This window comes from Protopterus annectens, chromosome 2.part1 (assembly GCF_019279795.1).
Source record: "Protopterus annectens isolate FY-2018-M chromosome 2.part1, PAN1.0, whole genome shotgun sequence".
NCBI lineage: Eukaryota > Metazoa > Chordata > Ceratodontiformes > Protopteridae > Protopterus > Protopterus annectens.
This window is the reverse complement of record NC_056729.1, coordinates 267,007,779-267,035,496: the sequence shown is the minus strand read 5'-3', so window position 1 is coordinate 267,035,496 and position 27,718 is coordinate 267,007,779. Positions and strand designations below refer to the sequence as shown.

The following is a 27,718-nucleotide window of genomic DNA, read 5'->3' as shown; positions in this document are numbered from 1 at the left end:
CTAGTCAAAAATGAGATTAAAAAATCCACAATCTATTGTTCCAGCTTTGAACAGTAAAATCAGGACCATGACAGAGCTGTCAGTACTCAGACCAAAAACAACAATGAACGGTTGCTGTATCAGTAAGTGTCACAGTGATAACACTGGTATGTAAGGCCAAAAACAAAGTTACCCTCATAATTTTATACATAGTTTGAGCATCAGAAGTCTAAGGGAGCATATAAACTGGGAATTGGTGACTGTCTTAACACTCCCCTAACCCTTTCTCTTTGCCTATGAGCAACTTATGTAATGTTGGAGTGAATGAAAATCTTAAATAAGGAAATGTGTATTGCATGAAAATGACAGTGGGAATGCTACTATGGCTTGTTTTTTTTTGTATCTTAATGTAATTGTACTTTTCTCATGTTTTAAAATGTGATGTTTCAATAACGATGTTTAGAAAAAGATAGTAATAAAACAGCCAACAGTAGTTGCCAAACTGGTACAGAACGTCTTCCCTCAGATAGTCTACCTTCATCAGACAGTCAGAAAATGACAGTGAGATGCATAAAATAATGCTTTTCTCTTCCTTCAAGATGATTTTTTACATTTTGTCACAGCTTATATTTTCTGGAAATGAAATTGGTATTCTCAAACTCATTAAGAAATTATTCTACCATTGTCTATTACTCAAAAACAAAAGTACATTTAACAAAGAAGGCTAGGTTGTGTAGTGCTCCCTATGGTGCTGACCAAATATTAACATTAAAAGTAATGCCTCAGATGATAAGCAGGGAAACCTAAAGAATGATCACAGCAAAACCCAGCACAGACAGAACTTGTCAAAATGGTGAGTTTCACTGCATGCTGTTTTTCTCCCCTTTCCGATAGGATGTTCGACCTGGATTGGTTATATAAGTTAGAGGAGTGTGAGAAGTACATGCCTCACAATAGACACAACAGAATTTATTTAACCAAGAGAAAATCAGGTAGATAAACTCCTTATTTTAATGCATTATGAGTTGACAACACTTTAGGAAGACAAGATGAAGAGGTTCAAAGCAAGCTTTGTGCAGTCTTTAATTCTGTTCGCACGCTCTTGCCAGGTTCAGGTCACTGTTATTTACAGAAGGACTTTGGTCCTTTGTGACATATGTAGAATTGTCTTTGAATGTTTATGGAGGGTAATGGCAAAGATCTGTGCAGTTGCTGTTGGAGGGCTAATACATTCCACACAGCAAGTTCCACACTGCATTTATGGTGAAGCAAATGGCAGCATGATTACAATGCAACTGCCAGCAGTGAGCCTTCAACTTTGTATATATGCATGCATATATCAAGTATCAAATGAGCCTTCATCTTTGTATATATTCATGCATATATCAAAGTATCAAAGCAAAACAAGTTTTGTCTGCAGGGAGTTTTACCATAATCATTTATTAGATTTCCATTCTTTTATTGCTTGGTAATGCACAATAGTCATAGCGCACAAGGGATGCACATTAAAATTGTGTTCTTTTTTCAAATAATTGTTATAGTACATACATTTTTCTTAGATTTTTTTTTTGCAAATAATGCCATATAAATTTGCTCGTGACACTTTAAGTCCCAGTACTTAATTTAAAAATTAAACATTGGAGAAGGTGCAGTGGTCATTTTTAAGCAAATATTGGGACAGTTAACTGATGGACATTATTGTGAAAGGATGGTTCTTTGGGTAGTGGTGCAAATGTAAGCAGACATTTCCCCAGTCATGTTCTAGCATTATAAACTCCTCTTTTCCAATTTGTTTACGTGAGGTTGGGGTGTCATATCACCTTTCCCATCTCTGTCTTGATTCAGTGCCACTCTCCTACTTTCTTCAATAGTCATGTCTGACTGTCAAAGGTCTTCTCTCACACAATCCATCCGTCTCTTTGCTGGATGCCCTGGTTTCCTCTTGCCTTCTTCACATTTGTTCCAAATCTTTTTCAACAGATTATTTTTTGCTTTCCTGCACATGTGCCTGAATCATCATAATCTGTTTTCTTTTATTTATTTATTTATTTATTTAAATTTGTTGACCGGGAGTGTCCGACTGGACGTAGGTCCATTTTCAGCGGAGGCCCGGGGAGAAAAGCTCCACAGTAAAATAGACAGACAGTAGTTACATTGGATTACATAGCGATTAACAATTTAACATAGCAATTACTTACAACATATTTACAGATGAAGAACAAAGTACATCAGTAGACAACTAGAATCTTTATCTGTGAAGTACATAACAGACATTAAGAAATGTTACAATGAGAAGTTCCTGCTGTATAATAAGTACTAGGCTTATGAGCATCTGAGCTTGCTATAATCAAGGTAGTTAGTGGAGTGAAAAGAAAGGTAGTGGTTGGATGGGGGTGGATAATATTAGAGTGGGAGTTGCAAGGGCATAGCCAGCATGTTTTTAGGTGCGCTTTTAGTAAAGTTTTGAAGTGGGTGCATGATGGTACGGAGGTAATTGTGGGTGGGAGTGAGTTCCATAATTTGGCTATGGCGCAAGAGAATAGTGCTTTACCAGCAGAGTTATTGGCTTTAATGATCTGCAAGTGATTTTTGTTGCTGGATCTTAGTGGTCTGGTGGTGCGATAGGGTTGGAGTAGATTCTGGAGGGATGGGACATTTAGTGGATTGTACTTTCTCTGCAATTGCAGCTACTTTGGTTTCTGCTCTGGTGTTTTTATTTCTTCATTTGCATCCTACTACCCATCTCATGGACTTTATCTCCATCACCTCTAGCTTTCTCAACTGTTCTGACTTCACTGTCTAATGTTCTGTAACATTCAATAGTGTAGGTTGCACCACTGTTTACTACACCTTACTTTTCAGCTCCTTTGGCATTTGTCTGTCACACACCACCCCTAACATTCCATGCTATTTGCCTGCAGACCCTCTGATTCTAGATTTGATCTCCTCATTAAGGCTTCTCTTCTCAGTCACACCTCCTAGACATTTGAAGCTTTTAACCTGTTACACTATTTTCCATTCTATCTGAAATTTCAGCTTCTTCTGATTTCCCCAGTTTGCTGCCATGAAAACTGCCTTATCTGTACTCACTTTCATCGTATGTGCTGCGAGTTTTGCATTCCATTCCCCTATCATTGCTGAAATTCTTGTTTAGAGTCTGTTTGTAGTGCCACACTGTCAGCATAGAGCACCTTTGTTGATCTGTCACCTCCATCCTATTTGCAGATCTAGTCCATCAGCAGTATGAATAGCAGTGGGCTGAGAGCTGAACCCTAATGCATATCTACTCCCACTGGGAGACCCCACTGTGTGTCCAAACACTGTTTGTACTTGTGTCCTTGGGTCCTTCTATGTAGCCTGCACTAATTCTACCAATGTTTCAGGACTTTGAACCATTGCAGGGTTACTCAAATCAGCTTTGTTGTGACCTTGTCATATGCGTTCTACAAATCTAGGAATGCCCAGTTGGACACTTTCCTTATCCCTAGCTTCTTCTCAACTGTCTGTCTGACTTCAAATATTGGCTTGATTTTGCTGCACCCTGATCTCAATCCAATCCACTCAGCTCCCATCTTACTTTCTACTTCTGTGCATACTCATTTATCAATCACCCTCTCCAGCAGGTTAATGTAGTGTCTCAGGAGTTTGATACCTTTATACAGCTCACAGTTATGAATGTCCCCTTTGTTATTGTACACTGCCACTAGAGTGCTTATTCTGCAGTCATCTGGGATATAGCTTTCTTTCCATACTACTATGAGTACCCCTGGAACCATTTGTCACCTAGCTCGCCCAACATTTTCATCATAACTCCCTTGAACTCACCTGAACCTACTACTTTCCCTAACTTCATTTTTCTTAGTCGTGTTCTTTCTTCTTCTAGGGTGGACTCTTCATCATTTTTTATTATAGATTGTGTCTGGGGTGATATAGTTTCTGTGGGTTTTTCTTCATTCAGAAACAGCTGGAAGTACTCCTTCTATCTACATTTCATAACCTTTGGGCTGGTGAGCAGGTTGTTGCCGACATCTCTTATGAAGGGTGTCTGATTACTTTCTTCTTTATCTTTCTGTCTTTGTTTTGCAGCCTGATAGAGTTTTTGCACTCCTTTTTTCTTTTGATGACTTCTTGGACTTCTGCATTCCACCACCAGCTTTCCTTTTATGTACTTTATTTCTATACCTGTCTCAGTTACATATCTGTTCTGTAATCCTCACAGATTTTTGAATGTCTGCCTTTCTTCTTCAACTCCGCCTATTTTCTATTCTTCCTGAGATGCTAGAGCCCTGGGTATTTCCTTGAACTCTTGTGCATTCTCCCCATTCTACTTCCAGGTCTTCAACCTAGCGTCTGTTGACTTTGGAGCCTTCTCTGACCACTGCATGCAGCTGATTGTGGAGAGCAGTGGTTTATGCTGTAGGCCAACTGTCTCACTGGGGATGACTTTGCAGTCACTGAATCTACTCCCTTGCCCTATTCTTACTAAAAGGAAGTCCTCCTGTCCCCCTGAGTTGCATGTTGGCTGCTCTTATATGTGATCTTCTGACTGCCTGTCTTGCTGAACTATGTGTTGGCCACTACCAAGCCATTTGCCAGACAAAAGTCTAGAATGGCCTCTCCTTCTTTATTCCTGTTGCCCCACCCATGTAGACTCAGTCAGTTCTCACATCCTGTTCTATCTGTCCTAAAATATGCATTCAGGACCCCATTATCAACAACAACTCATATTGATACCTAAAATGGTTAGTATATACAAATTTTCCCCTGGTAGGTACCATCTAGACTCTGGGCTGTTGCTGCCCACAACTCCAGTCTTGAGTGAGTTTCAGGTGGAAATACCCAGCATGTTTTTTTCTTTAATTTAGGAGGTGGGAAGAACCCCACAACAAGAACCTGCAAACTCCACACAAGTGTTGTCCTGAGGTCATGACTGAACCTTGTACCCTGTGCATGGAAACCAAAGACCTTTACTATTATGCCTGCTGTGCCCTATGATATATAATAAAACAGTACTTTTATGCTAATTTGCACCATTTGATGAAGTTTAAAGCTCTCAGAATTAGTCTCTATGATGAAAGCTGATACATGATCTCAGAAAAATCATACAATTTCTCCTACAAACTAGATATTATAGCCTACTGCATGGTATTGAATGAGGAGGCCTTGGAAGCAGCATATGTTTTTGTATGTAAATGGCTTGGACATTTCTTAGGCTGTGCCATGGAATTAATTAGTTGTGAGATTTGGGGAGATAGAAGAGAGTTTGGACAACTTTACAACATTGTCAAATAAATGAGATACGGAACTGGTTGATGCTGTAAACTCACATGCCACACCCATTGAATATTTGCAGTCCTCTTTAAGATAAAATATATTTGTAATCAGAAACTGAGATGTTGAAAGACAAAGTGGTATACTAGGAAGACAGAGCTTGATGAAAGAACATCCTAATTGTCAGAGTTCCAGAGAAGGTGGAAGGTGGTGACCAAGAATTTTATGCAGACTAAATTAGCTGAGTGGACTGAGCTGCATACAGCTCAGATTAAAATTGAACAGGCCCATTGATTGTCAATGTCTGGAAGGTACTTTGCAGATGCAAGACCCAGGCATACTTAGATAAGATTCAAATCATTTAAGGTGAGTAATTAATTGTTGACATTGTTGCTGCATCCTAAAATATTTATTAAATTGAGAATAAAAGGGTGTTCTTTATCAAGAATAACTATGGTCTGCAGACTTTTAGAAGAAGGGTGTAGTTTGTGTATCCTAAAAGTGTGGAGATAAAATAATGTTTTCCAGGAATGACTGTAATTTGCAGATCAAGAGAAGGGTGTAGTTTAGACTGCCAATGAAGGAATATCATGTAAGATAGGTAAAGTGTTGTATTCTATACCAGCATTCCATATAGTGTGTTTTGTGGGAGGGCTTAAGACATTGGAAGATTCACAGGTGGTGCTCAAGGCAATTAGTGAGTATAATCCTTTGAGCCAACATGGAGCTAAGTTGCTTCCAGACTCTGAGTAGAACAGTACACCAAGAACCAATAATGATATTCAGGACCAGGTTAATACCAAAATAGAAACCAATAACAAATTAATCAAAAGACTAAAAAACTGAAAAAATAAAATAAAATACTTTGCGCAACCAAACTGATGAACTGAAATTCCATTTATTGCACAAAACTAACACAACTAAGTGCTTTCGCCTGTATTACATATAGGCTTCTTCAGAGTTGTCTTAGCATAATTAAACACTGTTTAAATACCATCAATTAAAACTACCCCAACCAATCACAATAAGGGTGTAGTCTGCAACAGAATACATAATTGTTCATGTCAATTCTAAAATTCACAAACTACATAAGCTACTACATAAAATTCATTACATTATTTCCTTTTTCCTATTAAGGAATCAATTCATGTCTTAATTTTAAAAATGGTTTTAAGGAAATAAAATCATTCAAGCCAGGAGCTACTAAAGAATTTAAGCGCAATTGCCAGTTAGATTCTTTTGCTTCAAGGAGAGTTTTACCATCCCCCCTCTCATTGTAAGTCACCTTGCCTATTATAAAGAAAATACATTTCTTAAAATTGGGACACTTGGTGGTATGCAGGTACAGAGCATTGTGAATGTCCTTGTTTTTAATAGCCCTCACATGCTCTTGTATCCTCTCCCTTAATCTTCTGATGGTTTTTCCCATGTAAAACCCAGGACAAGATAGGCAGGTAGCAACATAAACCACCATCGAGGAGTTACAGTTGCATCTCCCAGGACACTTCATTTGTATTTGTTACAGAAACATAACCCAGCCACTGGGGATGCACAAGCCAGTGCATTTCTTTGTGCCGGTCCCAAGCCTGGATAAATGGGGAGGGTTGCATCAGGAAGGGCATCCGGCATAAAACTTCACCAAATCATTTCATGCAGACACCAATAAATACTTTAATACCAGATCGGTTGAGGCCCGGGTTAACAACGACTGCCACCAGTACTGTTAGCCAACAGGGTGCTGGCGGAAATTGGGCTACTGTTGGCCGAAGGAGGAGAAGAGGCGGAAGACATGGCCAAAGACGGGAAGAGAGGAGAAAGGCTAGGACTGTGGTAGGGAGGGTCGGAACTTTGAATGTTGGCAGTATGACTGGGATAGGGAGAGAGCTAGCTGATATGATGGACAGAAGGAAGGTTGGTATATTGTGTGTGCAAGAGACCAGATGGAAGGGGAGTTAGGCTAGGTGTATCGGAGGTGGGTTCAAATTGTTTTATCATGGTGTAGATGGAAGCAGAAATGGCGTTGGAGTTATTCTGAAGGAACAGTATGCTAATAGTGTTTTGGAGGTGAAAAGAGTGTCAGATAGAGTAATGTTTATGAAGCTGGAAATTGATGGTGTAATGATGAATGTTGTTAGTGCGTATGCTCCACAAGTTGGGTGTGCAATGGATGAGAAAGAAAAAATTTTGGAGTGAATTGGATGAAGTGTTCATGACTGTACCCAAGGGTGAGAGAGTCGTGATTGGAGCAGATTTCAATGGGCATGTTGGTGAAGGGAACAGAGGGGATGAGGAAGTGATGGGTAGGTATGGTGTTAAACAAAGGAATGTAGAAGGTCAGATGGTGGTGGATTTTGCGAAAAGGATGGACTTGACTGTGGTGAATATGTATTTTAATAAGAGGGAGGAGCATAGGGTGACATACAAGAGTGGAGGAAGATGCACACAGGTAGATTATATCTTATGTAGGAGGGCCAGTTTGAAGGAGATTGGAGACTGTAAAGTGGTGACCGGAGAAAGTGTAGTTAGGCAGCATAGGATGGTGGTTTGTAGGATGATGTTGGTGATTAAGTGGAGGATGAGGAGTGTGAGGGCAGCACCAAAGATCAAATGGTGGAAATTGAAAAAGGGTAATTGTGAGGTGGAGTTCAAGGATGAGTTAAGACAGGCACTGGGTGGCAGTGAAGAGTTACCAAATAGCTGGGTAACTACAGCAGAGCTAGTAAGGGAGACGACTAGAAAGGTGCTTGGTATGACATCTGGACAGAGGAAGGATAACAAGAAGACATGGTGGTGGAATGAGGAAGTACAGGAGAGTATACAGAGAAAGAGGTTGGCAAAGAAGAAGTGGGATTGTCAGAGAGATGAAGAAAGTAGACAGGAGTATAAGGAGATGAGGTGGATGGCAAAGAGAGAGGTGGCAAAGGCTAAGGATGAGGCATATGAAGAGTTGTATGAAAGGTTGGACACTAAGAAGGGAGAAAAGGACCTGTACCGATTGGCTAAACAGAGGGACCAAGCTAGGAAAGATGTGCAGCAGGTAAAGGTGATAAAGGATAATGAGGGAAATATACTCACAAGTGAGGAGAGTGTGTTGAGGAGATGGAAAGAGTACTTTGAGGGGTTGATGAATGAAGAGAATGAGAGGGAGAGAAGGTTGGATGATGTAGGGATAGCGAATCATGAAGTACAATGGATTAGGAAGGAGGAAGTAAGGGTAGCTATGAAGAGAATGAAGAATAGAAAGGCTGTTGGCCCAGATGACATACCTGTGGAAGCATGGAGGTGTTTAGGTGAAATGGCAGTGGAGTTTTTAACCAGATTGTTTAATGAAATCTTGGAAAGTGAGAGGATGCCTGAGGAATGGAGAAAAAGTGTTTTGGTACCGATTTTTAAGAATAAGGGTGATTTGCCGAGCTGTAGTAACTACAGAGGGATTAAATTGATCAGTCACAGCATGAAGTTGTGGGAAAGAGTAGTGGAAGCTAGGTTAAGAAGGGACGTGATGATTAGTGATCAGCAGTATGGTTTCATGCCGGGAAAGAGCACTACAGATGCGATGTTTGCTCTGAGAGTGTTGATGGAAAAGTACAGAGAATGTCAGAAGGAGTTGCATTGTGTTTTTGTCGACATAGAGAAAGCATATGACAAGGTGCCTAGAGAGGAATTGTGGTATTGTATGAGGAAGTCAGGAGTGTCAGAGAAGTATGTAAGAGTGGTACAGGATATGTACGAGGGTAGTGTGACAACGGTGAGGTCTGCGGTGGGAGTGACGGATGCATTTAAAGTGGAGGTGGGGTTACATCAAGGATCAGCTCTGAGCCCTTTCTTATTTGCAATGGTGATGGACAGGTTGACAGACGAGATCAGACAGGAGTCCCCATGGACTATGATGTTTGCAGATGACATTGTGATCTGTAGTGAGAGTAGGGAACAGGTGGAGGAGACCCTGAAGAGATGGAGATATGCTCTAGAGAGAAGAGGAATGAAGGTCAGCAGGAATAAGACAGAATATATGTGTGTGAATGAGAGGGAGGATAGAGGAATAGTGAGGATGCAAGGAGTAGAGGTGGCAAAGGTGGATGAGTTTAAATACTTGGGGTCAATAATTCAGAGTAACGGTGAGTGTGGAAGAGAGGTGAAGAAGAGAGTACAGGCGGGATGGAGTGGGAGGAGAAGAGTGTCAGGAGTGATTTGTGACAGACGAGTACCTGTAAGAGTGAAAGGGAAGGTCTACAAGAGGGTAGTGAGACCAGCTATGTTATATGGGTTGGAGACAGTGGCATTGACAAAAAGGCAGGAGTTTGAGCTGGATGTGGCAGAATTAAAGATGTTAAGATTTGCACTGGGTGTGACGAGGGTGGACAGGATTAGGAATAAGTATATTAGAGGGTCAGCCCAGGTTGGAAGGTTTGGAGACAAAGCCAGAGAGGCACGATTACATTGGTTTGGACATGTGCTGAGGAGGGATGCTGAGTATATTGGGAAAAAGATGCTAAGGATGAAGCTACCAGGTAACAGAAAAAGAGGAAAGCCTAAGATAGGGTTTATGGATGTGGTGAGAGAGGACATGCAGGTGGTTGGTATGACAGAGCAAGATGCAGAGGACAGGAAGAAATGGAAACAGGTGATCTGCTGTGGCAACCCCTAATGGGAACAGCCGAAAGAAGATGATGATGATGATGACAGAAACATAAGGGTCCATTGTTAATAAATTTACAGGAACTACAGGCACCACACTTAGTCATGATAGAGCTATATGATCCTGCTTCATTGCTGTGTTTTATTTCTAGCATGTTTTTAATATTCCTACCTCTACTGAACACCATTGTAGGTTTTAACCCTAACCTCTGCTGTGTGCCTGGTTCAAGGCAAAATTCCCAGCATTTATTAACAATGTCAACTAATTTGAAAGATAGTTCGTTGAAGCGAACTACCATTACCTGATTCATGATTCATATTCTCTTTTTTTAACATTTCTATTTCCGTATTATTTGTTAAAATAGGGGCAAAAGAATTTGTCCATTTTTGTTTCACTTCTTTTCTGATTTTTAATAATAGTTTGAGGGGGTATCCCCTTTCAGTGAATAAACCTATCAGGTTGTTCATTTCCTTTTTAAAAGTGTCCTCCCCACTGGTCAACCTAGAGATCCTAACCATCTGACCTTTTATTACACTCTTCTTCTGATGTTTAGGATGATTACTCTCATAGTAAAATAAAGTGTTCAAGAAGTTAGGTTTTCTGTACACAGAACTCTTAAGGGCCCCTTCAGTAGTTGTTAAATGAATATCCAAAAAATCAGTTTCCCCCACACTCCAACAACTAGTAAATTTCAAGAAATTAGTTGTTCTATTCAAATAATGGACAAAATAATGTGCTTCTTCCTCCGTACCCTTCCACAGAACGAGGATGCCATCCAAATATCTGTTGTATGAGGCAATTTTCCCACCAAAATGTGAATTCAAAACTTTCTTGGTTTCCCAGTCAAGCAAGACTAAATTTGCATATGTGGGAGCACATTTAGCTCCCATAGCCACCCCTGCCTTTTGGTGGAACAGTTCTCCTTCAAACATCATAAAATTGTTGTTCAAAATCATTTCCATAAACTGTGTCAACAAGTGTACACTATTACAATTTAATTGACCTATATTAATCAAACTATCTTTGAACATTTCTAATCCTGCTTCGTGAGGAATAACAGTAAATAAACTGATCACATCTAAGGAAATTAACTGGGAGGCACATGAGTATGTTGCTGCTTTAGTAAAAGGCTCTTGATCTGAGGGTTTGCCTGTTTGTATCAGGGGGAATGTAGGGGGAGGTGGTACTTCTGGTGGTTAGTAACTGCCCTTTTTGCACTGAGGGCAGACTGGCTGATGAGCAAGGTTATTTTGTTGGGGCGAATGGTTACTTGGGAGCAAGAAGAGTGACTTATGACACCAAGGAGTATGTAACACAATTTCTGAGATGGCATGAAGAGACTGATTGATTGCATTTAGTGACCCATTTATCAAGGATTAGGATACAGTTACAAGCTTTGATGAGGTGAGAGGAGGGCCCTGAGCTGGTAGACTGCCTAGACAGGGCAGTGTAATAATATCATCACTAAATCTGACAAAGATGTTTTAAGGAACTTTTCATATTCATATATTTCATATTATGTCAGTGTCAGTGGCACAACAGATAGCACACCTGCCTTTAGTCCTGGAAGACCAGAAGGCTGTGGGTACTATTTCCACTACAGGTGACTGGATTACTGACTGCAGTTTACCATTATGGGGTGGGTGCTGCACTTCTGAGTGTGTTGTCCTTCAGATGAGATGTTAAACCAGTGTCCCATCTGCTACAGTTGGTGGTAACTCAGGTGGATGTAAAAGATCCCACAGGACCTATTTTTTTAAAAGAATAGGGTTTCTTTATTTACACACAAAAAGGACTCTTATTTACAACATATTTATGTATTTACAAATATTAAACAAATATATAGAGCTACAAATATATTTACATATATTCATAATTTTCCTTACAGTCATATTAAATATTAATCCCTATTAGAACGCCACTCCTTTCTCCATAACCATCTAATTTTGCTTAATGTTGTTGTGTCTTTCGGCTTTTCCCAGTTAGGGGTCGCCACAGCAGAACTCCGGTCCGCTAATGATTGGCAGTAGATTTTTACATTCCGAGTTGCCGGCCCTGATGCACAACCTTCAACGAAGGTACGCCCATTCATGCATGTCTCCAGGCAGAAGACGCTCTAGCTGAGAATCGAACAGGACAACGTCTTACTATGAGGCGACAATCCATTTACCTTTAAATATAATTTCATTTATTCTTTCATTTCATATAACATAAAATAAATTTATCTATTCTTTTAACATATTCTTTACTTCTAGTCTTATGATGTGCATATTTAATCATATCCATGTTTATTTTACACACTTATGTATATCTTTTAAAAAAAATTCTTTACATAGCTTTTCCCTTAACTTTTTTTTACTCTTTTACATTTCAAAAAACACATGTTCAGTATTTTCTTCTTCTTGACAACGTGTGAATGACTTGAGACGTACCCCTCTGGACTATATGAAGAGAGACATGACTGATCTCTCAGACTATTTATCTCAGTCAGGTGTGTCTGTAACCTTAAGCAGCATTTTACCTTCACCTAGGATGATGCCTCAATACAAACAGAAAATGATTGACTTCAATAATTGGCTTAGTTTCTGGTGTCATTCTAAGGGGATACAGTATCTCAACAGACACATAATAGAGCAGTGATCATTTAGCCCAGGGGAAACTATGTGCATTCAACTATAATTGCCATCTTTGCAGCTCGAAAGGCAAGAGTTGTGGTGGCAATTGTTGTTGAACTGGCAATTGATCCGAATTCTACACCAATGCTTTATACAAACACCTGCATAACTGCATTGATTCAGCCATACCTGATAGGACCAAAATGAGCTCCTCAAGGATGAGCAAACCTGTCTTGTGGACAACTGCCATTAGCAGGCTTTACAATAAGAGGAAGAAATTGTTGTCTAAGAGTAAGAGGGAGCAAGCCCTAAACTGGAAACACTCCTTCCTCATCTTAAACAAGCAAATACGACTTCTTGTGAAGCCCTGCAAAGTGAACTACGAATCCAAATTAGCTTCCTCAACTAAGGACAACAATAAGGCATTCTTTAGTTACATCTGTAACCTAAAAAAAGGCCCAGATTTGTTGCCGAACTGGTAGTTAATGATACCACATGTACTGAGCCTGTGGACATAGCTAACCTGTTAGCAAACAGGTTTTGTGAAAACTTCACTTCCCTGTCCCCACCACACATACTCCATGATATCCCTTCCACCTGACCTCTACCTTGGATCTCTAAAGAGCAGGTCATAAACGCCCTCCCTAAGGTAAAAAACACAGCATCTATTAGACTTGATAACATTTCAGGTTGCATCCTACATTGGCTCAAACAAGAATTAGCAACACAAAAGCAACAGGAACCATGGCACTTGGACCGGCACAGTAAATCTGTTCACAATTATAAATAAAACATACTACTGCAAACCTCAATAAAAAATAGTAGAAACTTTAATGAAAAATGAAATTAAAAATTAAAATGTAAACGCTTTCATTTTGTACATTACAAAACTTCATTAGACAGCATTGTCTGATGAGGGTCTATATCACGTGGTCAAAAGCTAATAATAACGAACGACCACAACTTCGAAGTTGTTATTGTGGGGTCACACTACAGTGTAAATAAGGGTATTTGCCCTTTCCTCACTGTAGTGTGATCTCGGAGTTGGTATATATATTGTGTGGGGGGAGCAGCCCCCCACAATTGCAACTTCGAGTTACAGTGTTTTCAAAGTTGTGGTTGTTCGCTACTATTAGCTTTCAACCACATGATATAGACCTGTCTGATGAAGTTTTCTAATGTACAAAACGAAAGCGCTTACATTTTAAATTTTTATTTAATTTTTCATTAAAGTTTGTACTATTTTTTATTGAAGTTTGCAGTAGTATATTTTATTTATAATTGTGAATAGATTTACTGAGCCAGTCCAAGTGCCGTGGTTCCTGTTGCTTTGGTTTGTTTTGTTTTTTCATTTTTTGTATTGCCTTGAAGAATTAACACCATTGGATACTCCTTTCAATCATAGTCTAAGCACTGGCTTCATCCCAGCTGAATGGAAAATGGCCAGTGTTATCCCTTTGCACAAAGGTGTTACTTCCACTGACCCCAGGAACTATAGCTCTGTTAGCTTGACTACCCTTATCTGCAAGGCCGTGGATCAAATCATCATGGACCTTATCAACAAAGATATAGGTGATCTGAAAACACTTGACCCTACTGTGTTTGGATTTGTTAGAGGGAGATCATGCCTGTTAAACCTGGTGGACATCTTTGAGACAGTCACCAAGGTCCTGGATGAGGGAAAATCTGTGCATACAGCCTACCTAGACTTAGCCAAGGTTTTTGACACTATCCCCCACTCAGGCATCATTGATAAACTCACCCAACTAGTTATCAACCCTTATATCATTAGATGGGTCGCTATCTGGCTCACTGATAGAACCCATATAGTCAAAATAGGGGAATCCACCTCCAACAGCAGACCTGTAACCAGTGGTGTTCCACAGGGATCAGTCCTGGGACCGCTACTGTTTGGAATCTATTTCTTTAAAGTATTAGCTAAAAGTAAAGGTCTGTGGAGGACAAAGTTTGCTGATGACTGCAAACTGGGAGCAGTCATAGAATCTCCAAACGATGTCAATATCCTGCATGAGGGTCTTACACAAACAAATGATTGGTGTCAAAGTCATGGCCTTAAACTTAATGCAAAAAAGTATTATCATCCCTTTCAATAAGCTCAATGTGCCTGCTAACTACCACATCAATAACGACACCCTAAGTATGCACTCAGTGGTGAGAGACCTGGGCACACAGCTTGACAGCAACCTTACCTTTGATCACCATGTCTCCACAGTGGTAAGATGGGCATTCTATATTACTCATCTCATAAGTAAGGGCATTGCATCCAGAAAAAAACAGAAGTTATAACCTCTCTGTACTCTTCCGTCATCAGACCAATAATTGAGTACAATGCCCCTTTTGTACCTTTCCAAGCAGCTGCAGCAGTTGGAGAGACCACAAAGATCCCTCACAAGGAAAATTCAAGGTCTTCAGCATCTGCCCTATGTGGATCATCTGAAATCACTGTCACTTTATTCTGTTTCATACAGACTACTCAGAGGTGATCTATGCCTTGCATATAAGGCAATCTTTGACCCTGCTTTATTGGAAATGCTGCATATCTGCAAGTCAAATAGTATATGGGTTACTATCTCTAAAAACCTTAACCTGGTATGTGACATTAATAGAAACTGCTGGATAGACAGATTTGTCTCCCACAGGTTACCACACCTTTGGAATGGACTCCCACTTCATGTCAACAGAGCACCACATTGAACCTCTTCAAACACAATCTGGACGATTGGATGGGTAACCATAAATTCACCCTGGGGGTTCCACCTGTGTCCCTCTTGGACAGGGCAATTGGTGCTGATCGTGGAAATAAGGGTATTGCATCTGCAATAGTTCTTTTTCAAATACTGTTGGCAACATAAATACAATTGCTAGGTATGTTATTTTCCCTTCAGTATTGAATTTATCAAATAAGCCTCTTTCTTCTGAATGATAATTTATACTGTATGTTCTCCAGAAAAGATAAGTTTGTTTTTATTTCTTCTGTTTTTTATTCACATTGAATTATTCTTACATCTTTATTCCCAAATGTAATACCTAACGCATAATTTTCTTTCATTGTAAAATATATACCCCTGTCTTTAATACATCACCTAAACCTTTAGTTTTCTCTTTATTTAAAGCCATTCTTATTACTACTGGACATTAGTTTATGCAAATTATTACTTCTTTTATCCAATTTTTTTTCAATTATAATGTCGCCTGCTTATGTTAACAAAATTGGAATGCTTAACCCTTCAGGTATTATATACCCACCTCCTGCATTTTGTAATTTATTTTACATATTATCACATTCATAACTAATTCAAAGAATATACAACTCATTGGGCATCCCTGTCTTACACCACTCTTCATATGCATCTCTTGGCTTAACCAGCCATTTACAAGTATTTTTACTTTATTATTATTATACTCTGACATATAATTTCTTTAGTTATATTCTTTCATTAGTACCCATAAATAAGATTTCATGTCCATTTGATTAAAATGCTTTACTAAACTCTCTTATTGTGATTTTAGCTTCTTCTTTTCTATTAGTAATATCATCCACAATTTCCTAAACTGTCGTTAATAATTCTTGACAAACATTCCCCTTTATTCTATACATACTGTCTTCAATAATGTTTTCTATTTTAGTTTCAGATATCTTTTGTATTATTTTTATAAAGATCTTATAATCATTATTATTCAATACCATTGGTGTTCAGTTTTTTTTAATTGTCTACTATCTTTCTTCTCCCATATGATATTAAGTATTCCACTACACAATTCTGTATACATGAGACCTTCATTTAACCATTCATTCAAAATTAAAAAAAAATTTTTCCCAATCACTTAGATTTTTATATATTTCATACGGTAGTCCACCTGGTCCTGCAGCCAAATCTATATTTACTTGTCCTAATACTTTATCTACCTCATATAAAGAAATCTCCCTTTTTTCAACTACATGGTTTTTTTTCTGTTAACGTTTTTACTTTCCTTGTTTTTTCACTACCTTCTTTTTTTCTTCAGTCATTTCTTGTACATATTGTACTACACTATTCATAATCTTTTCCTGAGTACTTTTTATTTCTCCTTTTATGGTTTTTGTTTTTCTCATTACAGTACCATCTTCCTTTATTAATCTGCTTAATTAACTCAATACTTCTTCTCTTTTCTTGTAAAAATATTTTGCGTATATAACAGTTCTTGTACTGTTTCTTGATTTCTGTCATATAATTCTTTTTCTTTGTCAAAGTACTTTCTATCATTATGTACTAAATCTTTCAATGTATCTTTATATTTTTTTTATATTTTCTTTTTCTGCTTTTCTCACATCATATTACCATTGTAAAAAAAACATTTTTCATATTTTCGTTAAGTATCATCTACTGTTCAGACCAATGTTTTATAAAATGTTCTCATAGTAATATGACCTTTCTGTAACTGTATTACTAAACTCTTTCCCTTTTCATTCAATGCTTTCTCATTTATCCTTTTTATTCTTTTGCCTATTTTTTATATATTCCCTGTTTTCCTTTATCTCTAGTCATATTGCAAGATGATAAGACAAGCCTGTTTCAACTACCCACTTCTTCTATAACTAAAGCTTCTAATACTATAAATAATCTATTTCAATTCTATACATACTCCTTTTGTAAGTCCAGGAATTTTTGTCCCAAACTTTTAACTTACCACATCTTATAACTGCTAACATTTTTCTTATATCATATCCTTTATTTTTACTCTTGCCTCTTAAATCACAATTTAAGTATTCTGTTATTATAATATTCATATTAATCACTACATAGTCAAAAATCTGATGAATAAACTTTCCCTTTCTTTACAATTAGTACAAGCATATAGTGTTATAATTCTGTATACTTACTTTTCCCATTTTAAATCTACCGTGATTAATCTTCCCATTTGTGCTAAAGTTGCATCTAATATTTTTACTGAAGTCCTGTGGAATATGGCTATTCCAGAACATCTCTCATTTCCCAAATTCCAAATTATCTTTTCTCCTCATAGTTTCTCTTTTTGTAATCTTTCTTCATTTGTTAAAAATCTTGTATCTTCTAATATAATTACATCTACATCACATGTATTACACCACTCCACAATCCATGTTCTTCTTACTATATTCTTAATACTATTCACATTTATAGAAAGCACTCTAAAATTGTCATTATCCTTTTCCTTAGATTCATGGTTTCATATGTTCATAGCTAATTACTAAGCTAACTGTCTTAATGGATCATTCTAAGCCTATCCATTTCCCCTCCAAAGGTGGGAATCAAATACTATACCCTGAGTTTGTGAGTCAGTCATTTTAACCATTATACCAACCCCCATCCATTAGCTGTAAGTATTATTTTTCATCCATTTCCTTTCTTTTTTCTTCCAAATGTGTCCATTTAAATTTTCTTTTTCTGTCTTTTACAAGTAGAATTATTTTTTCTTTTAATATCTCCCAATTTATGTTGTCGTCATCACTTATTTCAGAACCTTCAGTGTCCTCTTTATTATCTTTTTCTCATCTAATTTTTCTTTTATTTCTACTTCTAAAATCTCTTTTCTTTGTTCATTTTATTCTCTTTCTTTTTTCTTCCTCTTATTTTCATTTTTATAATCCATCCCTAAATGTCCACTTTTGTTATATTTATAACATTTCAGTTCACATTTTTTGCATCATGCCCCATTTTCCCACAAATATAAAATTTTCTTTTATCACAATTATGTATCAAATGTCCTTATTTTCCAAAAAAAAAAAAAAAACATGCTTTGGGTTGTCTGCAGTATTTTACAACACTCCTGTTCCCCCTCCGCGTTTATCATACTTAGCGTATGTATATTTTTTCTCTTTCTGTTTTTAACACAATATTATAATCCCCTCTGCCAATCCATAAACCCCTTTTATCATACAGTTTTGCAATGTCCAATACTTAAGTAAATAAAGTTTTTAAATGTCCTTTCAAAGTCTCTCTTTTTACCTATGGTCAAAATTGTACATGCATTTTCTTTTTGTTTCCTTGTTAAATGCTTTTTTCTCATAAAAATTCCATGGGTTACAGTCTTTCTTTTTTTCATATTCTCCAATAAAAAATTTCCATTGAAAAAAATAGTCTCATGTATAGTCACAAAATGTCTGTTTGTTAATAAGAATAAATACTCTCACCTCATGTGCTTTTACACACAAAGGAGCTATTAAATTGTCCCACACTTCATACCTGTCCATTTATTTGTCTTCTTTACTTTAAATCCTTACCCTGTACTTCTATTTTTTTCATTTTCTTCTGCCTTTTTCTTTTCTACTTCCCCTTTGCCTTATTTTACTTTCTGTGCATATGTTTTCTTTTCCATCTCACCACTATTCTGCAGGATTGTTTCTGCATCCTCCTTTGTATTTTCTACATAATGCCCCCCAAGGAAACAACACCTTCATTTTCTGGCTCACTTTGCATCACCATTTCTTTAAGTAAATCATCCCACAACCTTCCTGACTGGAGGGTTGTAATTATACATCTGTCATTTGCTGACTCATCTCCATCAAACAGATTTCTTTGCAACATCTCCTCATTCTTGCACGTATTTTCCGGTCTCAGTATTGGCTTTCTCCATTTCTCTCACCACTCCATTATGAACTTTTGTCTTCATCTGCCTTTCTGTTTTTCGGGGCACCTCTATGTCTGAAATGGAAACTGGAAGTGCCTATGCAAAATGGGTCCTACTCACAACAATGCCAAGTAGGGGAAGTTCCCTGATGGTCTGGCCTAATTTCTCCTCAATAGTGGAAATAATACCACCTCAACTCTTCCCTGAAAAGAGGCTACTTGCTTAGTAGAACTAATCTGGTCAACAAATTATAGATAAAAAAAAATAATCTCAGATGACAAAGCTGGGGAGACAATTTGGGCCTGATAGATTTATTAATGTCCTGGAGTAGACAAGAAATTGGTATCTCATGATGTCTGAAAAAAGTGCCTCCGCTACTTTTCTTAGAGTATTTATATGTGATTAAATAAAATAGTGATCTGCTAGCAGTTTAAACTTTCAGAAAGTGATTACTTCAGATATAGCCAACTTTTGAATATAATCAGATTAGCAGTTTGTTGAAGTGAATGACAAAGCTTGAGTAGTGCAATAGTTAGAAGTAGTAGAAATTTGCTTCCCACAGATCAGACATTTCAACAGTGGTGTATATAAAATCCTTGCTGGTATACACATAAAGGAATTAAATTAAGAAACGTATTCAGTTATACAGGTATACTGTATAGACATCAAAACCAAACCAAACTGTACCTCTTGGCAAACTGGAACCCCCCCCCCTTATATAGTGGCACCTTTTGCATAGTTAAGTGTCTCTGTCCTTGGCAATCTTTCATGATGTAGTTACTTTTCCTGTATTAGACTCCAACATGATGTTCAAATTGTTACCATTTTTACATGTAAAACTCAGACCTGGTGCCATGTTCTTTGTGATTTTTCTCTTGCCATACACAACTTTTCAGTTATTTCCTGTAATACTTGTAATGGGTATACTATTAATATTGTATGTTAACAGAAAGCCCAAAGTATAATCAACCCTAGGGCTTATACATCCATTTATGGTGGGTGATCTTGTTTAAACCCTGACTAAATATTCCCAAGGTGGGTATGTACCCATATTTCACTTTGTCTTAAATTCCCTGTCTGAACAAAGAGTCATATCGTTTTTCTACAAACACATTTTTTTTAGGTTATTGAAGCCCATTTCAAAGTCATAATCTTCAGAAACCAAATGTGATAATCTATCTGCTTGATTTTTAATTACTTTCCTCTTATTGTATGGTGGATGTATACTGTGTTAATAAATGCAGTTATTCCTGAATGTAGGCTATCTATATAGTTTAGATTAAAAACATTTGTTTGTTCTGTCCAGGTGTATTTCCATATCCAAAAAGTATGCAGAAATGGAACTCTCAGGTAACTGGCTGTTGAGTTAGCACTTCAGCTTGGTGACCGATCTTTACTTACTGAAATGGCTGAATAAACAATTAGATGGCAACATAAAATAATGCTGTGGGGCAATATCCCTCTAACTGTTACAGTACACCATGATCCATATGCCTAGACTGGCCAATAGCAAAGCCAGTGAGTTGTTGAGGTCCTACAACCTATGATTGTGAGTCTCAAACCAATTGTTTTGTGCTTGAGGCGGAGAGTAATTGTATTATCTAGCTTGAGGAAAGTGGGTAGTGTGTCTTTAAAAGTGTATAAAGTGACTTGTGGTTGTAAAACTGTCACAACACTTTAGTCAGGACATTGGCTGTATTGGTCAGTTAGTGAGTAGTTGATTGTTAGTAACTGCATAAAAGGAGGTTGCCTAACAAAGGCAGATCAGGGAGTTGATTCCTCTGTGAGAGGTGCATTACTGGTCACAGCACGGGTTTTGACCAAAAACTTATAGAGTTAGATCACCCAGTGGTGGCTCCTTGTGGATTTAACTTGAGACAAGTTCAGATGAAGGTTATATTTTTGAGTAGAGTTGAAGGGAAGGCATGGCAAGGCCTGCAGCTATGGCTTTTTAACAGCCTGTAGCCAGATAGCTTAGCTGTCCCTATTTTGGAGAAATGTCCCTATTTTCAGGGCCTGATTTACCCCATGCACAGGATGTGCCTATTTTCAAGCTTGATTTACCCTTTAGAACAAGTTTCTAATTCCCCCATCATCACATGATTTTTGAAGCTGAGTGCTAACCGCACTACTTGACCGGCATAGTTGTGGTAACAACCATTTAACTAAAGATGGCACACATCTTGCATCTCCCTTCTTCTGAAGCATAAATAAATTACTTTATGTGGTAGAATTTTAGAATACAATTAATTAAAGTCTACATATTTTACACTGTCTCTTTGATAATGTGGTTATATTTTTCCATCATTTTTGTCACTCTGTTTATTAAACATGTGACAATGGGAAGAGTCATGTGCTGTTTGGTATTCAGACTATATGCTAATTAGATGTCCTGATTTTTTTACTATATTTTCCTGCTTTTTAAGGGCCTTTTCCTATTTTCAATGTTGGTAGGTTGAGAGGTATGCCTGTGGCTGGACAGGTTGCTAGGGACCGAACCTAAGTGGTGGAGTACTTATATGGACTATAAAGTGTTATATGGACCATAAAACCTTATACTGAGGTGTTGCATGTGTTGTATATAGACTTGGAAATATTGTGCTAACTCAAGTAGGCTATCTTTTTCATTTTTACACCCTGAAGTTGAGAACAAAAAAGGTTCTTCTATAACTTTAACACAGAGCTTGTAGTTATAAACATAAATACACACACACACACACACACACACACACACACACACACACACACACACACACACTGCTAAACAAACTAATTTGAACGGGTTTATATTATAACTTCGAAGAGTCAGTTCAACGAAAGGCATTTTACATCTAAATGCCATTCAGTGAATTTGCTTTTGTGGGGGGCTGAGCCCCCCACACCCTCACTAATTATATATACGAAATCTGAGATCACATTGCAGTGAGGAAAGGGCAAATTTTCCGATCTTCACTGTACCGCGATCTCAGTATGAATAGTTCACTGAACGGCATTTTGATGTAAACTGCCGGTCGCTGAACTGACTCTTCAAAGATATAATATAGACCAATTTTGAACAGCCACAATTTTAGTCATGGCTGCTTAATGAAAGCCGTTACTGCACTCACACTTGATCGATGGGCAACTCATTGGAGATGCCATTCATACTGCCTAACAGCTTGTGCCTGGAGCAGCTGCCCCCTTTTCCCACCTTAGCTATGGTGCTGATAACTAAAAACAAACTGTCAGTCTGGCTGGTGACTTTGCTGATGTCAGCCTTTCCTAAGTCTGACACTTTACAAAACTTCATGCATTTGAAGACACTGATGCAGTTATTAGTAAGTTGGGAGTTCAAGAAAGTTGCTTATTGATGCCTGGGGATTCAGGACATTTACATTATATGTATTTTGTGTTTTTATGTGGCATTTTCACCTCAGCAGTAACAAACCTTTGTTTCTTTGGTGCCAATAGGGCTTAACAGTTGTGAAGCAGTACAGAAACCAAAAACATTAACCCTACAGAAATAATAATTCAGTTTTTTGTGTGTATTCAAGAACTAAGATACAAATGACTGTATTTCTTGGGATACGGGTTAACAAAGTTGACAGTATACTACCACATTGTTGGCCACTGAACTCCACACAGGGAATCATGCCTTTGTGGCCACCTTATCATTCCCTATAGCCTGCTTCAGGTTTGAAGTTTGTGATAGGAAATCTTACATTACTACTGTCTGAGCCAACTGCCTATATGACCTTGTCGCTTCTTTCTTGAAAAAACATTTTTGTAGCACTGACCTCAGTAAGAAGCATTCTTGAGCTACAGTCCTTGATGTGCACTGAACCATACGCCATTGTCATAGTAATAGAGTAACTTTGAGAGCTAACCCATTTTCATGTTAAAAATAATTTCAGCTGTATCTCTGAGACGTATTTATACAATTGCTAGTCTTCTTCTAAAACATAAAAACAATGTGAAAGACTGTTACACATGTTAGATATACATAGACAACTTTGGAATTGCATAGAAAGAACCAAAGGCATCAGTAAACCTGTCTACTTTATAAAGGACAAATTGTCATACAGATGACCAAGTAAATCTTATTAAAGTTGCTTACTTATTCTATTGTCTTTTTTTTTCTGATAAGCAAAACATAACATTGGCAAGCATCAGTGGGATGCTGTCTATTACAGATTCTTCTAGAGTTTCTGCCACTTCTCCTACCTGTTTTAAGTGTGTCTGCCTTGTGCATCTGTGAAGCTGCAAAGTGTTCAATAGTCCACACATTTAGCAGACACAACAAGCCTAATGCTGAAGTCTAGAAGGAGATCAGGATTCTGTAGGTTACCATTGCATAGGATCCTCCCTTGGCTGCCCACCACGTTAGATTAGTGTTTAGACCTTTTTGCAGTTCTGACCACTCTTATCCAAAGAAACACAGTGCAATTATATGCTTACTCACCTTAATAGATCTTCAGTGGAAATATTCTTATAGCACTGAAAGTGTTGCTCCATTGCCCCCACCCCTTTCTTTTCATGGGGATTTGGATTTCAGCTCTCATGCTTCACTGGTGATCTGTTGGCAACTTACATATTTAGTTGTATTGTGCTTACAGTTATTCCTTTTTTTCAGTTTAGATTTTGGCCCCATGCCTATCAACTATCAACACCTTCATCAGACATGGCCTATTTATTTACTTATACAAGAATTTCACCCAGGAACACAGCAAGAGCTTTCCAGAGGTGACCATAATTCAGGCAGCCATGATGGTGCATTATGCACGTGCCAGCATCCCAGCAGAAAGATAATTTGTAATGGCATAACACCACTCAAACAAGGCAGGTGTTGTCACTGTGGAGGCCTAAAATGCCTTCCCATGGTGGTGCATGCTACTGCACACTGCCCTTGATGGCTCTCATCAAGTGATGGTTTGGTGAGCCTAACACTCTCCTCCAGCAGACTATTTGCATCACCTCCCATCTTTCATGGTATTATGACAGTTTATGTGTATTAACATCAGAGGATAAGCATCTATAGACCATTACAACTGTCATTCAGAGTGGAACTTTAATTCCTTGAAAATTGGTCAGGACAGTTAATGACATTAATTACGTAGTGAGTATGTCACACAGATGTATTTCTTCTAGAGCTCACCCCTTGTTCACTGTATATGTGCTGCTTCTTGCTGCACCTCTTAGGTACCCAAGAACAGACTGGCAGATTTCTAGTGCTGAGCTGGTGATGAAGTGTATTTTACTTTTGCCCCTAACTACTCTGTATTTGTCCATTGAAATGAAATCCTACCAGTGTGAGAGAGTTGACATCTGACTAATTACAGGTGGGATGTGGTAATCTATAAGTGTTCCCTGGTGTGCAAAATCGTTTTGCTCTCCTTAATGATCATCTGATGGAAGATACATAGGTGTTAACTTTATCCAAAGACTTTTTTTTCACCGACACTGAGAACAAGTTTTTTTTATTTTGTCTTACTACTTGTTGCTACTGATACATTCTTTTGATGCCTCCAGGCACACATGCTATAAGCTGATTACTTCAGCCTCAGTTGAAAAGCCTTCCATCAGTAGGAACAGCTTCTGTATTTACTAAACAAGATAACAATAGACCTTTTTGTCTTGTTAAGTTATTTCCGGTTATGCAGCCTTGGTTCTGCAGGCTGGGAGTGTTATATTAAAGTTTGTTTTGATTGTCCGCACGGCCTCATTTAAACCAGACAACTTGTATGTTAATGTTACATGTTGTTGTCTCACCTTAGTTTTCATCTAGTGTTCCTTGCCAGTGGGTCATGTCTACTGTGTCCTGGCCAAATTTCCTCTACCAAGTATGGCTACCCCCTTTGGTCTTCCCTGAAGAGAGCCTGTATAGTGGGACTAACCTAGTCAACAAAGCACAAGTAAATACCATACACTTAGAAGAGTGCATCACTTCTGTAACTAGGGTGGTTTGTGTTAAGTGTGAAGGAAAGGAGTTTGAATGTCATGTCTTAGAGCAAACATTGTAAAATTGGGTTTATGTAAACCTGTCAGAAACTTATTTTACCCCCCCCAAGAGATTTTTGCCCCTGTACCTGCTTAATATAATTAGTTCTGAGTGTGTTGCTCCTTGAGGAAATGATGACCCACATTAGTGAGATGGTGAGACCCGATTTTTCATGCAAGCATGCAGTTTGCACACTTTTTCATCAGACAGCTATCTTTGCATAGCTGTATAGTAAAGCATTGTTTTGCTCCCCTGTATGTGGCTTAGCTTTCAAATTGAAGTTTTGAAAAATTTAAAAGGTGGAGCATTTGCTGAAGGCTTTCAGGTCTGTAAAATTTGATAACCTTTCCAAATTGCTTTATTACTTTACCTTATCTGATGTTTTCAGTGTTTTGAATTACTTTTCTAGTTGTCCTGGAACTAGATGTTCTTAGTGAAATATTTATTTTTTATTTTATCTATTTATTTATTGTTTGCATTTTGATTTTAATACACGAGAAACAAATAGTGAGAGAGATGAATATTCTAAACTGAAAAATTAAATATGCTGCGTATAACCAAAGACAGTAGTTTCCACAGTGTGAGGAGCCTATGTTCTCAGCTTTGAAAATGCATGACTCACTGAATGTCTGTGTCCTTCATCTTAAAATGTTGTCTCGGTCATTTAAATGATGAAAGGTTGAGAGCTGTACCTCTGGTGTAAGTCACATTGCTGTGCTCATATGTGTAGATTCTTCCCCTTCTCCAGATATTCTGATCTTTTCTAGTGTGTGACCATATTTTTGGAATGGAAAAATGACTAATTAACCACAAGAAGCAGTATTTATGGCCACTACCCTCAATCTTGGGAACAAAACTGAAATGGATGTCAGCACAAACGTAAGGTAAGATAGCATGGAAGTGTATTTAGCCATTTCTTTCATTGTTTACTTTCTATGTTATGCTGAGAAGCAGAGTTCATAGCTACTATGAATAGCACTGTCTGCACTACAGATGCTGGAATATGTTGTAGTTTACTCCCATATTGCTGCTTTGTTTGTACACAGTATAGCTGTGACAGAGAAAACTGGGTTTTGCAGGCTGAAATGAGGTGAAGCATATGTCTGTATTCTAAAAAAATAAACTCTGTTTTTCTTATTTAGTATGGGTAACTCTGCTGCAAAAAGTGAAGCCAAGAATACAGCTGATCTTCCACATGTGAAGGTAGAAGACAATGTCTATGATGAACGTCACATACAGGTAATGTATACAGAAATGATAATTTTGGGTGATTCTTTTGTTACAGTTTTACACAACAGAAATGACCCTTGAGGCTTTGCATCAGTATCCTCCTAAAATGTAAATTCCATATTATACAGTTCACTACAGTACTTTGTATACAAAAATATATACGGAGACAGTTCTTTTAATACAGCCACGTGCATTTGTATGCTGCATTTGAGACAGCTACTTTTAAACATCATAACGAAGAAACCAGCAGGCAGTAGCACTAATATTTAGTGACTTGTGTGGAAGCATCGTTTTCTGAATGGTCTGACAGAAAAAGAACTGCATATTTTCTGACTTCTGTGGCAAGTATAGTTTTGTAGCTTCCCTCATAGTCATAGAGTTTGTACGTGGAAATAAAAGCATGGACTAGAAGACAGAGTTTGTTAGCAGCTCATAGCTGTAAGTCTGTGTTAAACCATCCCGCAGATGGTTACTTAGGCTGTTAATAAGTCTGTTCCCCAGTATTTCCTGCAAAGCTGTCTGCATTGTTTTATTATATAAAAATCTATACTTTCATAAGTGTTTCCAATGTATTTTCCTTCACACCTTGACTTCCAGTTTAAAATCTGATTGTAAGGATCTTGATAATGGCATGCCTGCATGTACTTGTTTGTTCCTTTATGCTTCAGTGCTAAGATTTTGCAATCTGTTCTGCTTCACATTGTGATTGATTTAGGTTTCCAGCTTAGGAGCTAATTCTAAAAGTGCTTGTACATGTATATAGACCTCTACCCCCCCCCTCTAGATAAATATATATATATATATATATATATATATATATATATATATATATATATATATATATACACATATTGTATGTGTGTGATTGTGTATATGTATATGTGTGTGTGTGTGTGTTGTGCATGTATGTCCCTTCATGTGTCAGTGCTATACGTCACTGTGGTAGGTGTGATATATTCTTTAAGACAAAATAAAACCATGAGTAGCAAGGTCACATGGAAAAAACAGTCAGCAAAAAACAAAAGAAAAACCCAGCCAAACTAGATTTTCCACTGTGTGAATCCTTAAAACCTCTTGTATTAGAGGTAACATGGGATATATGCAATTGTCCTGTGTTTTCAAACGTTAGTCAAAAAGTCCACTTATGCTGTGCTGAGGAGGCCATAAGAAGACTGAAATATGCATGTCCACAGCTAGTGGGGTTGGGTTTTATTGGCCTGAGTTTGTCCATAACAGACATAAAAAGAAAAAAGCCATGGGCATTCAGAACTGCCATGTAGCTGAAACACCTGATGTCCTTAAGGGGTCATTTCCATATATCCCATGTTACCTCTAATACAAGAGGTTTTAAGGAATCACACAATGGATATTCTTTAAGTCAGACGACAAACCCTATTT

The 27,718-nt window shown here is 37.8% G+C and overlaps 1 protein-coding gene across 4 annotated transcripts in view; it reads left to right on the top strand.

Annotated features, from left to right (window-relative positions):
• SLC9B2 (solute carrier family 9 member B2) overlaps positions 1-27,718 on the top strand; it is a 504,139-nt gene that overhangs the window by 99,561 nt on the left and 376,860 nt on the right. For 2 of the 4 annotated variants that reach the window (XM_044062122.1, XM_044062121.1), the window contains exon 2: positions 26,233-26,329. In XM_044062122.1, the coding sequence (XP_043918057.1) occupies positions 26,234-26,329 (96 nt within the window). In that variant the 5' untranslated portion in view covers position 26,233. Of the gene's footprint in view, positions 1-25,625; positions 25,975-26,232; positions 26,330-27,718 lie in introns of those variants that run through there. The other 2 variants (XM_044062120.1, XM_044062118.1) reach the window with 2 other exon arrangements.